The 15418-nt window shown below is 44.7% G+C and overlaps 1 protein-coding gene across 1 annotated transcript in view; it reads right to left on the reverse strand.

Annotated features, from left to right (window-relative positions):
• The window catches only part of aig1 (androgen-induced 1 (H. sapiens)), an 80271-nt gene that overhangs the window by 18561 nt on the left and 46292 nt on the right, over positions 1–15418 (reverse strand). The window contains exon 3 of the mRNA XM_067988260.1: positions 13521–13622. Coding sequence (XP_067844361.1) covers positions 13521–13622 — 102 coding nt within the window. The remainder of the gene's footprint in view (positions 1–13520; positions 13623–15418) is intronic.

Raw genomic sequence — 15418 nt, forward strand, 5'->3', positions numbered from 1 at the left:
CTAACCCGCCTGGCAGGAACGGGATGGGGTTGGCGCCAAATGCCTGTTTTACACCCTGCCCGATTTCACGCTCCATTTTGATGTGTCCAACCTGAACCGGTCCGCGGGTCAGATTAAAAAATAGGGCACTGGTTTCGCAATGCGCACTCCAGCAAACCTACTTCAGCAATTGATGGATGTGTTTAAACTTCTGCATTCAAGGGGGAGAATTCCAGGAGAGAACGGGGGCAATTTTGCAAGTCTGCCCTCCTGGCATGGGGCAGTTGTGGAGAGAGGACTGCATCACTGCAGCCCCAGTTTTCTGACCTTCGCTCACTGCCAGATGATTGTCAAGCAAAAAGAGAGTTAATCACAATTTAGAGGGTGACATTATCAGGAAAGACAACAATTCCTCTTTTGATGATATCCGAGAAGTCTCTAGTGAATGATAATAATATTTGGATTTATATAATCTTCAGAACTCCCTGCACACTATGTTGGACTTTGTACAAGTTATGTGGAGAGACTGGAGAAGCTGGGATTGTTCTCCTCACAGCAGAGAAGGTTAAGGGGAGATTTAATAGAGGTGCTCAAGGTTATGAGGGATTTTGATAGAGTGGAAAGGGAGAAACTGTTTCCACTGGCAGGAGGGTCGGTAACCAGGGGACACAGATTTAAGATAATTGGCAAGAACTAGTGGGGAGATGAGGAGACATTTTTTTGCACAGCGAGTTGTTATGATCTGCCTGAAAGGACGGCAGAAATAGATTCAATAGTGACTTTCAAAAGGGAATTGGATAAGTACTTGAAAAGGAAAAATTTGCAGGGCTATGGGGAAAGAGCAAGGGAGTGGGACTAGTTGGATAGCTCTTTCAAAGAGTCGGCACAGACACGAAGGGCTGAATGGCCTTTTGTGCTGCATGGTTCTATGATCTTTCTTTTGATACCAAAGTACACATACGAGACTTGGGTCCCGAAGAAGAGGAAGTTGACCAATGCTCTGAGAATCCAACCCATCTCCTTTCTGAAAATGCTTTGATGGTTTTCCCTGGGTGTGGATGTGTGAAGAGGAAGACAAAGTGTAACATTGCAAATCTCGTCAGCTTGCTGCGTCGAGCGGTCTCAGTTTTATCAACTCTTCAAGCCCCTGGAGTCTATTCTGTTTGGAAATTCCTAGGAATGTTTGGCAAAATAAGTACTATGCAAAGTTGACTGTCGGAAGCCTCAAGATGACCCATGTCTGACCAGAGAGGGGCTTCCAACAGTTGACACAAATTCTGAAGTCAGGACTTGGCATGAATGAACATCTTTGTGAAAAACAAGAATCGGAGTTTGAACTCACCATATTGAAAATAAATCTCAAGAAGACAGGTCAGAAATCGGCTCAGTATTGTCTAGAGATAAGTTAATGGCTCTTCGCCAGAGCACAGCAATGGCAATTCATGACAATGTGAGGAAAAACCCACCACATGGGGATACTCTACATTGTCTGTAGGAAGGGGAATTTTGTTGTGAAGGGGGAAAATCTCTTAAGGAGACAGCTGCATTAGAATATGTGGTGAATAACATTTGTTTTTTTCCATTGCTAAAACTCATTGCTAGCTTTATTCTAAAACTTTATAAATATTAAAACATCACCAATAACAGCAACAAGTTGCATTTATATAGTCTTTGACATACAAAAATGTCCCAAGGTGCTTCCCAGAGGTATAATCAGAAAAAAAATTGATGCCAAGCCAAAGAAGGAGATATTAAGAGGTGTGACCGAAAGCTTGGTCAAAGAGGTGGGTTGTCGGGGGGGTCTTAAGGGAGGAGGGTGAGGTGGAGAGGCAGGTGGGTTTAAGGAGGGAATTCCAGAAAGTGGGGCCTAGGCAGCTGAAGGCACGGCTGCCAATGGTGGGGTGGAGGGAAGGGGGTGCACAAGAAGATGCTAGCATCAGAGGAACAGAGATTTCGATGGGGGAAGGAATTGTAGGGCTGGAGGAGATTACAGAGGTAAGGAGGGGCGAGTCCATGATGGAATTTCAACAGGAGAATGAAAATTTTAAATTGGTGGGGTCAGTGGACCATGAGCCAATGTAAGTCAACGAGCACATGGATGAGCGGGACTTGGTGCAGGATAGGATGTAAGTAGCAGAGTTTTGGATGAGCTGAAGCTTACCGAGGGTTGGGTATGGGTGGTTGGCCAGAAGAGCATTGGAATATTCAAATCTGGAGGTGAGAAAGGCATGGCGGAGGTGGGCGCTGTTATGGAGGTGCAAGTAGATGGTCTTTGTAATGGAGAGGAATTGGAGCCAGAAGCTCATCTCAGAGTGGAATAGGAGGTTGTGAACAATCTGGTTCAATGTAAGGTGGTGGCTGGGGAGGGAGATGAAATCGGTGGCATGGGTATGGATTTTTGTGGTGGAGCCCAAAGACAATGGTTTCGGCCTTCCCAATTTTTAACTGGAAGAAATTGCGACTCATCAAAAATTGGATATTGGACAAGCAGCCTGACAACACAGAGGCAGCGGAGGGGTCGATAGAGGTGGTGCTGGATGTCTTCAATATATATATGGAAAGGAAGGTTGGAGATGGGGCGCTAGTTTGCAAGGACAGAGAGCTGGAGGTTGATGATGGCGGTTTTAAAAGAGAAGTCAATGCAATCATCCACAATAAACCATGGATGGCAAGGACCTTGCTCGAGAGTGAATGGTCAGTCTGGAGGAAAATGCAGAGATTGATCCACTGGTAGAGTCCAAAGGGGCAGTAGTGGGTGGGATGAGTGGGACGGGCAGGAGATTGGGGAGATTAGTCCTCTGTGGGCAAGTTGGGCAGGAAGGTTAGCGAGAGAGGATAAGGCAGTTGGGGTTGTTGCTCGTAAGGAGGCAGTGACGAGTGCCTTGATGGGCCCTACAGAGATTGCCAAGAGAAACACAGAGAGTAGCTGTGGGCTTAGTCAAGGGAGGATTCAATCTGTGATGGCAACAAAAGAGAAGAGTAGTGATGGGTTGGTATAGGGACAGAAAAGCCCGAGTGAGACCAGGAGAAAAAAGAGAGATAGACGAGTAGACACAGAGGGAATTCAGGTTATATAGGCATGGCAAATTAAGCTTAGATGTAAACAGAGCACAAGGGAAAAACAATATGAAAGAGTCCAAAATTAAAGTCTGAGGTCCTGTGATGGGATGATGTCGACTTCTAGAGAGGATGGAACCAGCTTTGGAGAGTCCATGAACCAGTGTCCCGGTTCGGAGACAGTTGCAGAGAGGAGTAGATCCAGGAGCGAATTGAAGGGTGGAGTATCAGTGAGCTGGAATCAGAGGGCCGAGGAGGAATGGAGAGGAAACCGTTTGCCAGCAAAGTGGAGGTGAGCGAGAACTGCGTATTATTCATTGCCCAAATCATATTAAATACATAAAAATGACATTAAAACTGATCTGGCCTTCATTGTCTCAGTGGTTACGGCAATGCTACAGAGAAAATACAGGTGGAGGAACTGGGCAAGGATGGAGAATGAGGGCCTGTCTGGGAATATTCTGCAGGCAGTCAGATATCACACCAGAATGCTTCAGCCTGCCTAGGAGAGGTAACGCATGGGCAAAAGCAGCCTGCAAATTCCTGTTTGCACTCAAATCGGGGTAAATAGAGCGATACAAGTTTCTCTTGTGAATGCACTCACATAACCGTTCACTCTATATTCGACATTAGTATGTTCATTGCCTGGCACAATGGGTTACTTAATGAAGCGTTCTCGCAAAGTTAACAGCTGAGGCTCATTTAAAGTGCTTCAGCGGCCATTTAAATGATTGAATTCGCACCTGCAGCACTAAAGAGTTTTGAGCTGCAAAATTCCCGGGCAATGGAGCAAGAAGGCGAAGGAAAGGAGAGCTGTCCTCTTCAGCACTGAAGAACACCCTCCACAGAAATGAGTGGTGCAGTGAGCCTGGAAGCAGGTAGTGGAAATCTGGAACTCTCTCCCCCAAAAGGCTGTGGACGCTGGGGGTCAATTGAAGTTTTTTAAAGACTGAGATCGCTAGACTTTTGTTGGGTAAGGGTATCAAGGGATATGGAGCAAAGGCAGGTAAATGGAGTTGAGGTACAGATCAGCCATTATCTAATTGAAAGGCTGAACAAGCTTGAGGGGCTGAATGGCCTCTTTCTGCTCCTATGTTCCTTTGAGAGGGAGAATGCTGTCACTTGTTCCAAATATACTAGAAGGTGGCAGACTTGAAGAAATCTGCCACGGTAAGATTCCTAAACTGCTTTCTGTGACAAGTAAGTGCCACATAATCTGCTCTATCCATACAACCTGACCATGTATGGTTATACTGCAACATGGCACAAGTACCAGGTGCAACTTACATCTGAGGCCAGACTGGGTAAGGAATGGCAGGTTTCTTCTCCCAAAGAACATTAATGAACCAGTTGCATTTTTACAACAGCTTCATGGTCACTTTTACTGAAGCCAGCTTTTTATTTCCAGATTTTCTTTAAACTGAATTCAAATTCTCAAACTACCACGATGGGATTTGAACTCACGTTCACTGGATCATTAGTCCAGTAACATAATCACTACATTACCGTATCCACCCATGCCTAAGCCCTGTCTGAACATCTTTTGTGAACGCTCAGACTCTTGCTATAGAACCTGGGCTCAAATCTGCAAGAGGGGTTCATTGCTGGGGACTTGGATGGACAGAGTCACGAGGCAGGGTTTCACAGACCTCTTTGCTGTCCGGGGACCTCCTCGCATGGAGATGTTGCGCACAGACTAAGGGATTGCCCAGCAGCATGGGCATACCTGGAGTAGGCCGACCGATGAGGCTACTGTCTCTCAGGGTGACACCATGCACAGCCTCATCCAGTAGCCCTGTGCAAATGTCAATAGATGTGCCAGAAAGTGAGTCGGTTGCAGGGCTACCTTTAATAACCTGCACAAGTTTAAGATGTGGAGATGCCGGTGATGGACTGGGGTTGACAATTGTAAACAATTTTACAACACCAAGTTATAGTCCAGCAATTTTATTTTAAATTCACAAGCTTTCGGAGGCTTCCTCCTTCCTCAGGTGAAGGCTGTTGGAAAAACGTTCACCTGAGGAAGGAGGAAGCCTCCGAAAGCTTGTGAATTTAAAATAAAATTGCTGGACTATAACTTGGTGTTGTAAAATTGTTTACAACTGCACAAGTTAATACAGGGCCGCATGGATCTTAACGGCTCTTTTACTGTAACCCAGCAGCCTGTCAGAACACTTTACTCCTTCCAGGAGCCACAGGTTAGGGGGGTTAGAATTTGTACTCAGTAAAACAGTACAAAGGAGAAGCATTAGGTTAATAACATTGCATCTGTACAGCCCTGTGGTGCTGTCCTTTATTGTTCAGCAGGAATGATAATGAAGGTGTTTGAGAAAGTGTCAGTCACCTCATTAATACATCTGTGGACAATAAATTGGCCGATACAGCAGATGTTTACGTGCTAGCCTGGAAAGAGCCGGAGGCCTTGGTCAGCTTGAGTGGCAGTGGGAGTGCCATCACTGTGCTGGAGGCGAAGCTGGCTGCAACTGTCTTCGAAGCAGATGTACAGCTCTGTAAGTGCTTCCTTAGCTGAACCCGAGCCTGAGAAGGCACTGTCTTCTCAGTCGCTACCAATTAGCTGCGTCTGAGCCTATAGATAAAGTGGGTGGCATGTAGGTGGGCATGGGCAGGTCACCTCTAGTGCCTTGTGATATTCCTGGCATCCCTTTTCTGTTTCTCTTTCCGATCTTCCAAGCAAACGGGGTAGCACGGAAAGCAGTGCCCGCGGTTTAAAAGATGCGTGCAGTGAAAGAAGTGGGAGCAGCCGCTGCTGGGCTTGAGTCCCTGACATGCAAGAACCCGGGCAAGGTTAGCGCACTACGCATGTGGTGCGTCAAATAGGGGAGAACTCAAGGCTCCCCCGGTAAGTGGTAGTCAGTAGCAGGTTTGCTTTGTCAATGAAGGCAGCGCGGGTCCTGCCAGCAGGGAAGCAGCGCGGGGATTTCAAGGGTGGTGATGTCCTGTGAGCAGGAAGTGAGCGAGCTCAGCAAGTAACAATTTCCTGGCCCGCCACCCCCCCACCCCTGCATGCATAATTTCCGCTAGTGTAAAGCACTTACACTAACCTGTAATTTCCAGGCTAGTGTATCCAGTTGGGAGACTAAACACACGGTCAGGGAAAAGTTGAATGCTCATTCTAATTACATACAAGCTGAAACCCTGCTGATTTTGATAAGGGGCTGAACAAACATTAATCCAACGGTAAGACCAGACCATTACAGAATCAGGAGTAGCCCTTTAATTGAGAATAAATTTATCTTCGCCCTTCCGTACAGTGCTATGTAACATTTTTATTTTTAAAAAATTGAATTCCCCTCGCTCAGCTCTTCTGAGCACTCTGCAGATCAGCAAGAATGGTGGGTACAATAGTGAGCTTATCATGTCTGTCTTTTGTAATGTGTGCTTCCTGTGAAATTGGGTCAGACTGCAGCTGGGTGGGAATGCACAGCTGCAGCCCACTCAGCCACCCATAATTAAGAGTTGTGCCTGTCCCAGGGCAACAGAAGTGCCATTCTGCTTGAAAAGGGGAAAAACTGAATCATGTGATTTTTTTATTGGTGTAAATATATAGATATGTTAGTATCAGAGTTGCAAAGGGATTCTACCAGCAGCAATGACAATTAGGGAAAATACTCCTCTTTTAGGCAGGAGACTGTACAGAAGTTCAAGCTGTCTGAGTGCACTTGTAGTTTCTTACATTGGTGCTCATGGGTTCAAATTTCCACCAGCTTCATGTCTTAAGTGTAAATAAAATTAAGTTGTAGCATAACAGCAGGTGGTTTGCTGATTAAAAAAAAAATGTTCCCCTGTTGAAATAAACAAACCTTGATGTATTAATCCACAGACAGAAAGCCTCTTTTTAATTAGATCAATGGAGTAAGTCACAGATATTACTGACTGCATTTCCAGTGTGTGTTCACCCCACTATACCGGATCTCCACGCCCAGTGACAGAAAATATTTCTCTGAGCCAGTGTGGCACCTGTTTTTAGCCTCTGCGTAAGAGTCCTGCTTGCTATTGATACAATTATCATTCTCTAGTTTAATCTCTGTAGTTAGATGTAAATGAAAATCGCATAACAAAATGAGGAGGAAAGGACATTCAGTTTATTTCCACTTAGCCTATCATTTGGTTCCATATGTAGGAGATCCACTCAAGAGCCTATCCTGCACTGGGAATTTAATAAACTCACCCAATCAAAAAAAAACAAGAGGAGGCCATTCAGCCCCTCAAGCCCGTTCCGCCATTCAATTAGATCATGGCTGACCTGCACCTCAAATTCATTCACCCGCCTTTGATCCATATTCCTTGATATCCTTACCTAATAAAGATTGGTCGATCTCAATCTTGAAAATTTTAGTTGGCCACCAGCATCCATAGCCTTTTGGGAGACCGAGTTCCAGATTTCTAACCTCTGTGTGAAAAAGTGCTTCCTGATTTCACTCCTAAATGGCCTAACTCTAATTTAAAGATTATACCCCCTTGTTCTGGATTCCCCCAGCAGAGGGAAAAGTTTCTCTGTATCTACCCTATCAAATCCTTTTATCATCTTAAACACCTCAATTAGATCGCCCCTCAACCTTCTAAACTCAAGGGAATGCAAGCCAAGTTTATGCAACCTCTCTTCATAATTCAACCCTTTTAGCCCCGGTATCATTCTGCGCTGCGTCGCCTCCAAGGCCAATATATCCTTCCTGAGGTGTGGTGCCCAGAACTGAACTGACCAAGGCTCTGTACAACTGAAGCATAACTTCCTCCCCTTTTGTATTCCATTAGCCTTTATGATTACTTTTTACACCTATGCACTAGCTTCCAGTGATTTGTGTACATGGACACCCAAATCCCTTTGCTTCTTTACAGTTCCTAATCTCTCACCATTAAGAAAATATTTTGATTTGTCTTTCTCGAATTTAAATTGGATGGCCTCACATTTCCCCACATTGAACTCCATCTGTCAGTTTTTCCCACTCACTTAGTCTGTCTATGTCCCTTCGTAACTTTCTGCTCATCCACACAATTTACTGTGCCTCCTAACTTAGTCTCATCTGCAAACTTAGGTATGTAACACTCTTCTTCTTCATTCAAGTCATTAATATATATGGTGAGAAACCGAGACCCCAGTACAGATCCCTGGGGAGCTCCACTTGTCACATCCCACCAATCAGAGTACATTCCCTTTATCCTTACTCTCTGTCTCCTACCTCCCAACTAATTACCGACCTATATCATAAGGCAAGCTCTATAAACGGCCACAAAATAAACGGCATAAGAAGGAGTGAAAATAACAGGGATTCAGGAGACTTGGACAAGCGCTGAAGCTTTGCTCTCACAGTTCATCACATCATCCGAACACTCACAGTCATAATGTACTTTGCAACTCTCCTGGTGACCTAGGTTTTGTACGGTGCAAACTCATTTCTAAGTGTGATACTGACCATATGCTAAGAATCTGCGTTTGATTATCGATTTCCCTGAACTAAATGGGTGTGAACACGGTTGCTATGGCAGCAAGCATAAACAAACTGATGAAGTACACAGAAAAGTATGCAAAATATGTGCAGACAGCAGACTATAAAATTCAAAAAAAGTTTTCCCCTCTACTTTTTGTGCTAAACAGTTTGTGTAGATTGTGCCTTGTGATAATAAATGAGAATCAGAACTATTTTAGTGGAGGTTCAATATTGTATAACAAAGTGTTTGATAATATGGCGGACAAGGCATGTCGAATTTTCACCATCACCCAGCACTTGGATGAAAGAAAATAGGTCCCTTGTCCCAAAAACAACGTCAACAATAACTTGCATTTATATAGCACCGAACCTCTGTGAAAAAGTGCTTCCTGATTTCACTCCTAAATGGCCTAACTCTAATTTAAAGATTATACCCCCTTGTTCTGGATTCCCCCAGCAGAGGGAAAAGTTTCTCTGTATCTACCCTATCAAATCCTTTTATCATCTTAAACACCAGGAGCGTAACCAGGACAGGTGACCAAAAGCTTGGTCAAAGAAGTAGGTTTTAAGGAGTGTCTTAAAGGAGTAGAGAGAGGCGGAGAGGTTTAGGGAGTGAATTCCACAGCTCAGGGCCTGGATAGCTGAATGCACGGCCGTCAATAGTGACAAGAACCCGGGGGTCATAGGCCTGACAAACTGGGCAATGACAGATGAGCTAAAGCAAACTTTAACTTAAGAATGAGAATTACTTAAAGAACACAAGCATTCAGCGTTGTTTAGTGATAGCTAATACATGACTGGGCATGGAGGTTCATGTTACATAATTTCCAAATATAAAGTAAAGAACTGCAGCTGGAGGGCAGTAAAATGGCGCACTGCAGTACAGCACTGGGGTATACCCATGGAATAATGAATCATAGAATCATAGAATCATAGAAGTTACAACATGGAAACAGGCCCTTCGGCCCGACATGTCCACGTCGCCCAGTTTATACCACTAAGCTAGTCCCAATTGCCTGCACTTGGCCCATATCCCTCTATACCCATCTTACCCATGTAACTGTCCAAATGCTTTTTAAAAGACAAAATTGTACCCGCCTCTACTACTGCCTCTGGCAGCTCGGTCCAGACACTCACCACCCTTTGAGTGAAAAAATTGCCCCTCTGGGCCCTTTTGTATCTCTCCCCTCTCACTTTAAATCTATGTCCCCTCGTTGTAGACTCCCCTACCTTTGGGAAAAGATTTTGACCATCTACCTTATCTATGCCCCTCATTATTTTATAAGATCACCCCTTAACCTCCTACTCTCCAGGGAAAAAAGTCCTAGTCTATCTAACCTCTCCCTATAAATCAAACCATCAAGTCCCGGTAGCATCCTAGTAAATCTTTTCTGCACTCTTTCTAGTTTAATAATATCCTTTCTATAATAGGGTGACCAGAACTGTACACAGTATTCCAAGTGTGGCCTTACTAATGTCTTGTACAACTTCAACAAGACATCCCAACTCCTGTATTCAATGTTCTGACCAATGAAACCAAGCATGCCGAATGCCTTCTTCACCACCCTATCCACCTGTGACTCCACTTTCAAGGAGCTATGAACCTGTACTCCTAGATCTCTTTGTTCTATAACTCTCCCCAATGCCCTACCATTAACGGAGTAGGTCCTGGCCCGATTCGATCTACCAAAATGCATCACCTCACATTTATCTAAATTAAACTCCATCTGCCATTCATCGGCCCACTGGCCCAATTTATCAAGATCCCGTTGCAATCCTAGATAACCTTCTTCACTGTCCACAATGCCACCAATCTTGGTGTCATCTGCAAACTTACTAACCATGCCTCCTAAATTCTCATCCAAATCATTAATATAAATAACAAATAACAGCAGACCCAGCACCGATCCCTGAGGCACACCGCTGGTCACAGGCCTCCAGTTTGAAAAACAACCCTCTACACCCACCCTCTGTCTTCTGTCGTCAATCCAATTTTGTATCCAATTGGCTACCTCACCTTAGATCCCGTGACATTTAACCTTATGTAACAACCTACCATGCGGTACCTTGTCAAAGGCTTTGCTGAAGTCCATGTAGACCACGTCTACTGCACAGCCCTCATCTATCTTCTTGGTTACCCCTTCAAAAAACTCAATCAAATTCATGAGACAAGATTTTCCTCTCACAAAACCATGCTGACTGTTCCTAATCAGTCCCTGCCTCTCCAAATGCCTGTAGATCCTGTCTCTCAGAATACCCTCTAACAACTTACCCACTACAGATGTCTGTAGTTCTCAGGCTTTTCCCTGCCGCCCTTCTTAAACAAAGGCACAACATTTGCTACCCTCCAATCTTCAGGCACCTCACCTGTAGCTGTCGATGATTCAAATATCTCTGCTAGGGGACCCGCAATTTCCTCCCTAACCTCCCATAACGTCCTGGGATACATTTCATCAGGTCCCGGAGATTTATCTGCCTTGATGCGCGTTAAGACTTCCAGCACCTCCCTCTCTGTAATATGTACACTCCTCAAGACATCACTATTTATTTCCCCAAGTTCCCTAACATCCATGCCTTTCTCAACCGTAAATACCGATGTGAAATATTCATTCAGGATCTCACCCATCTCTTGTGGTTCCGCACATAGATGACCTTGTTGATCCTTAAGAGGCCCTACTCTCTCCCTAGTTACTCTTTTGCCCTTTATGTATTTGTAGAAGCTCTTTGGATTCTCCTTTGCCTTATCTGCCAAAGCAATCTCATGTCCCCTTTTTGCCCTCCTGATTTCTCTCTTAACTCTACTCCGGCAATCTCTATTTGAGATTCTGTTTCAATCACACTGGTTTGAGGAGTTGTTGAGTGGAGTCCAAGCATTTCCCAAAAGGGGTGGAAAGAGTGGGAGAATTCCCAACTTGGACTTTTATGAGTACGCAACTTCGCCATAGCTTCCCTCACAACTGGTCTTCGACCTCAGCGTGTTCAATTGCAAGAAGTCTCTTTTCTCAGTGGAAATGGCAAACATTGTTTGCAATTGGCCTGACAATAATCCAAACAGATTCTGACAAAAAACAAATACTGCAGATAATGGAAGTCTCAAACGAAAGCTGAAAATGCCGGAAACACTCAGCAAATTAGGCCCCATCTGTAAAGTAAGAGCGAATGTTAATGTTTCAGGAATGCCCTTTTCTCACAACTGGAACAGGGGTAGATTTTAGCTTTGGGCCGGCTGTCTGTCTGTGCCGGGATCGAAGAGGCCCGGGCTACAGTTGAGTAGCAGCAGCCCAGATTATTTGTGTGGGGCCCGGGGCAGCTCTCCTGCTCCTACTGTCCCCAACAAAAATAATTTAAAACTTATCTCTACTGTTGTACTGCCAACTCCGCCCAGTTGTCTGCCGAAATGGCATACAGAGTCCTATGTATGTCATAGGACCCCAATTTGCATATTAAAAGGAGCCTATTACATGAAAGCCTTAGGCCCCTTTAAAAATGGCGACGGCAGAAACATTGCTGTTAACAGGGCAGTAAGTCTACTGACCTCATTGATAAGGCCTCGTTAACCCTGATTTGGCCACGTTAGAATCGGCCTCATTAACTTAAACAAGGAAGGTGGCTTGCGCCAAGACAGTCAAGTTGCCTCGTGTCACCAATGCCCACTGATTTACCTTGTTACTCAATAAGCCTACTTAGTATAAAAGAAAGAACTTGAATTTCTATTGTACCTTTCATGATCTCAGGACGTCCCAGACAACAAAGTACTTTTGAAGTGTAGTCACTGTTGTAATGTAGGAAACGCAGCAGCCAATTTGCACACGCTAAGCTCCCTCAATCAGCAATATGATAATGACCCGATCATCTGTTTTAAGGTGTTGGTCAAGGGATAAATGTTGGCCAGGACACTGGCAAGAACTCCCCTGTTTGTCTTATACCATGGGATCTTTTATGTCCACCCAAGAGGGCAGATAGGGCCTCAGTTTAACCTCCCATCTGAAAGACAGCACTGGAATGTCAGCCTGGATTATGGGTTCAAGACTCTGGAGTAGGACTTGAACCTACAACCTTCTGACTCAGAGGCAAGACTGTTCCCAACTGAGCCAAGACTGACACACAAATATATGATTGAATTAAAAAGCATACAATCCAAGATACTTTGTTGTGTGCAAACATGCTTCCTGTGCGATAGTCTTAATTGATCACCTCAAATTGATCCCACCACAACCAATACCTGGGATAGTCGAGGATTTAAAATAAATAAATTTAATTTTGTGAACTGCAGTATCATGGAATTCCCAGGAGATAGGGTTGGGTTTTTAATAGTTTCATTATTACATGTGTATTCTATTGCGTAACAATCCTTCACTTTAGTGATACGTGTCACAAAATGTTCCCTCCAGATAAAACTCAAGTTTGGAAGGACTGCACCTGTAATTATACTGTTAGGTGTTTTTTACGGTACAAAACTTTCACATGCTCTCATTATAAGTACTGAGTTCTTGGTGGTGACATAGATCTTTAGAGGAAAGCACCATCCACAGAACCAGGTATAGGACTCGGCTGTCAAAGGGCAGAAACAACATGGGCACAATCCCATCAATTACATCGTGCCTCTGAAAGAGTACCCCGTGTGACCCTTCCTTCCTACTCTGTGTAAAGGTGAAACCCTGGGTTGGTCGGCCAGTTGTTTAAAAAAGAAGGCAAATAAATCAAATATAACGATGTACAAGAATAAACAAAATTCAGCTACATTCGCTGAATCCCTGAAAATGGGTACAGATGAGCTGCATGGGAGGGAGCTCAGTCAAGGTGGGTAGCTTAGCTCTCCTCTTTACTGGTCACCTCGCACTTAGTTCAGGAGTTTAACCAGTTGGACTGAGGAAGAGAAATGGAGGATCTTCTACTCCCCGGGAAAAAAATCCGCAGTCAGAACAATTCTGTCAAATTGCAGATTTGCTGATGAAACCAACTGGCAATGTTTGCTGCAAGCACCAACTCTCAGCGAATGTTTCCCTGTCGTTACTCAACCACATCCATAGTACTCACCATTCCATGGTTAATCCACGGTGGTATAAAGCTGTCCAAGATTCTTGGATAAACCAACTCTCGATCATACAGGTATAAGGCCCAGAACATTGTCACAACAAGCTGCAAGGAAACAAGAAATAGGAGTAAAGTAGCAATATCTATTCGTTCTCCAACAAGTGTAGTGTTGAAGCTGGTTTTGTGTGACACGTGAAGCCAATGAAACCTTGCAATAAGCTGATGTGCCTCTTGCCTGTGTGAAATACTGAATTAATTCCTAGAGTGTAATTTAACATGGTAACTGCTTCTGCCTCCATTAGTCAAACCAAAAGTTTGTGGCAATGCATTGCCACCATATTGCAAAATGCCTTCAGTGGAAAATAATGTTATAAAATTTTGTTCAGAAATAGAGGAGACTTCAGAGTGACCTAATCAAAGCCTTCAAGATGATGAAGCTCAATTGGCAAAGTTGAACCAAGGAAACTGCTCGAATGCCAGGGAACCCAAGTTTAAAAATGTGTAAGTTAGGAGTGAAAAGGAAAGGAATATTTTCACTCAAAGTGCATAGACCTGTGGGCTAAAGGGGCAATTTTAAACCCTACACCCCAGCAGACATCAGGCTGGCGGGCAGTTAAAATGGTCTGGAAGACTTACCTGCCGACATCCAGCATCGTTCCCACTGTCTTCTATTTTAACCCACTATCCCGGGCAGGCGGCAAGGACACCTGCCTGAAGCCCACGGGGTCCTTCTTTAGATTTGAAGATCGGGATCCGGAGACATCTTCAGGCCCCGACTGCAATTTTAACTGATGGCCTGAGCGGGGAAGCCATTGTGGTTTCCCTGCCAGGTGAACACAGCGGGAAGAGGACCTGGGGCCAGAAGAGGCCCAAAACAGGCGAGTTTTTTCTAAATTTTCTTTGTGGGATCAGGTGGAACAGAAATGCTCTACCTGGCCTCCCCTGCCTCGGACTCCCCCCTCTTCCCAAACGACAGGCTCTTCCAAACCCCCCCTCCTCCCCCCGCAGCTTAACTGAGCGCCAACGACCATTCCCAGCTGGCAACCTCTTGTCGCCCAACGTTCCGCACCTGCCCGCAGCTCAGCTGCTGCTTCCCACCCGTTTCGGGCGGGCGCCTGACCGGGGGACATGCAGGTGAGGCCAGGGAGTTAAAATTGCCCCCGGGCCTCACACACTGTCGAGGTCAGGGGGTTTTGTCGGTCACCACACCGACCCCCTTGCCCGATTCCCACTCCGGGTTAAAATAAGGCCTTAAGGTACCAAGGAAGGCCATCGAAGCAATGGGTTCAGGCAACAATTGTATGCATTTCTGGCAAGAAAAGGATGTGCGAGATAGTATGGGAAAGCAGGCAGGTGGGATAGCTCCATCATAAATAGACACGTTTACTTGACCTAATGCCCCTTCCTCTAACTAAATGTTCCTACGTTGTGGCGTGTCCCATTGCTGAGTGACGGAAATAGGGTGAGATTTTAGCTCCGTTACAGGATATAAAGATGCAAGCTTGGATTGTCATGTGTGCGGTAATGTCACTGTAATAAACAGTGCAGATGCAATGTGCTGCCAGTGATGGTAATGGAAAACTTGCAGTAATTAACATGACTCTGCACTTTCCATACACTATTAAATCTGCCTGCACTTAGTGAACCACGAATTAAGCCAATTATTAATGGAATTAATGGTATTTTCTCTGGTGGCATTAAATTGTGCTATTTAAAGGACATTTGAAACAGAATTGAATACCTCGCCTCCTACTCTATCCCACTATTTTCATACATCTCCTTTTAGTTTTTCCACTAGATATAAATCTGCTTTGAATTATAGAGTTCCACTGTACTTCAGTTTAACGCAGCAGCTAATGTAGTTTACATACTCTGGTCCATATGTGGCATTTTAAAATGAG

Source organism: Heptranchias perlo, chromosome 8 (genome assembly GCF_035084215.1).
Source record: "Heptranchias perlo isolate sHepPer1 chromosome 8, sHepPer1.hap1, whole genome shotgun sequence".
NCBI classification, from domain to species: domain Eukaryota; kingdom Metazoa; phylum Chordata; class Chondrichthyes; order Hexanchiformes; family Hexanchidae; genus Heptranchias; species Heptranchias perlo.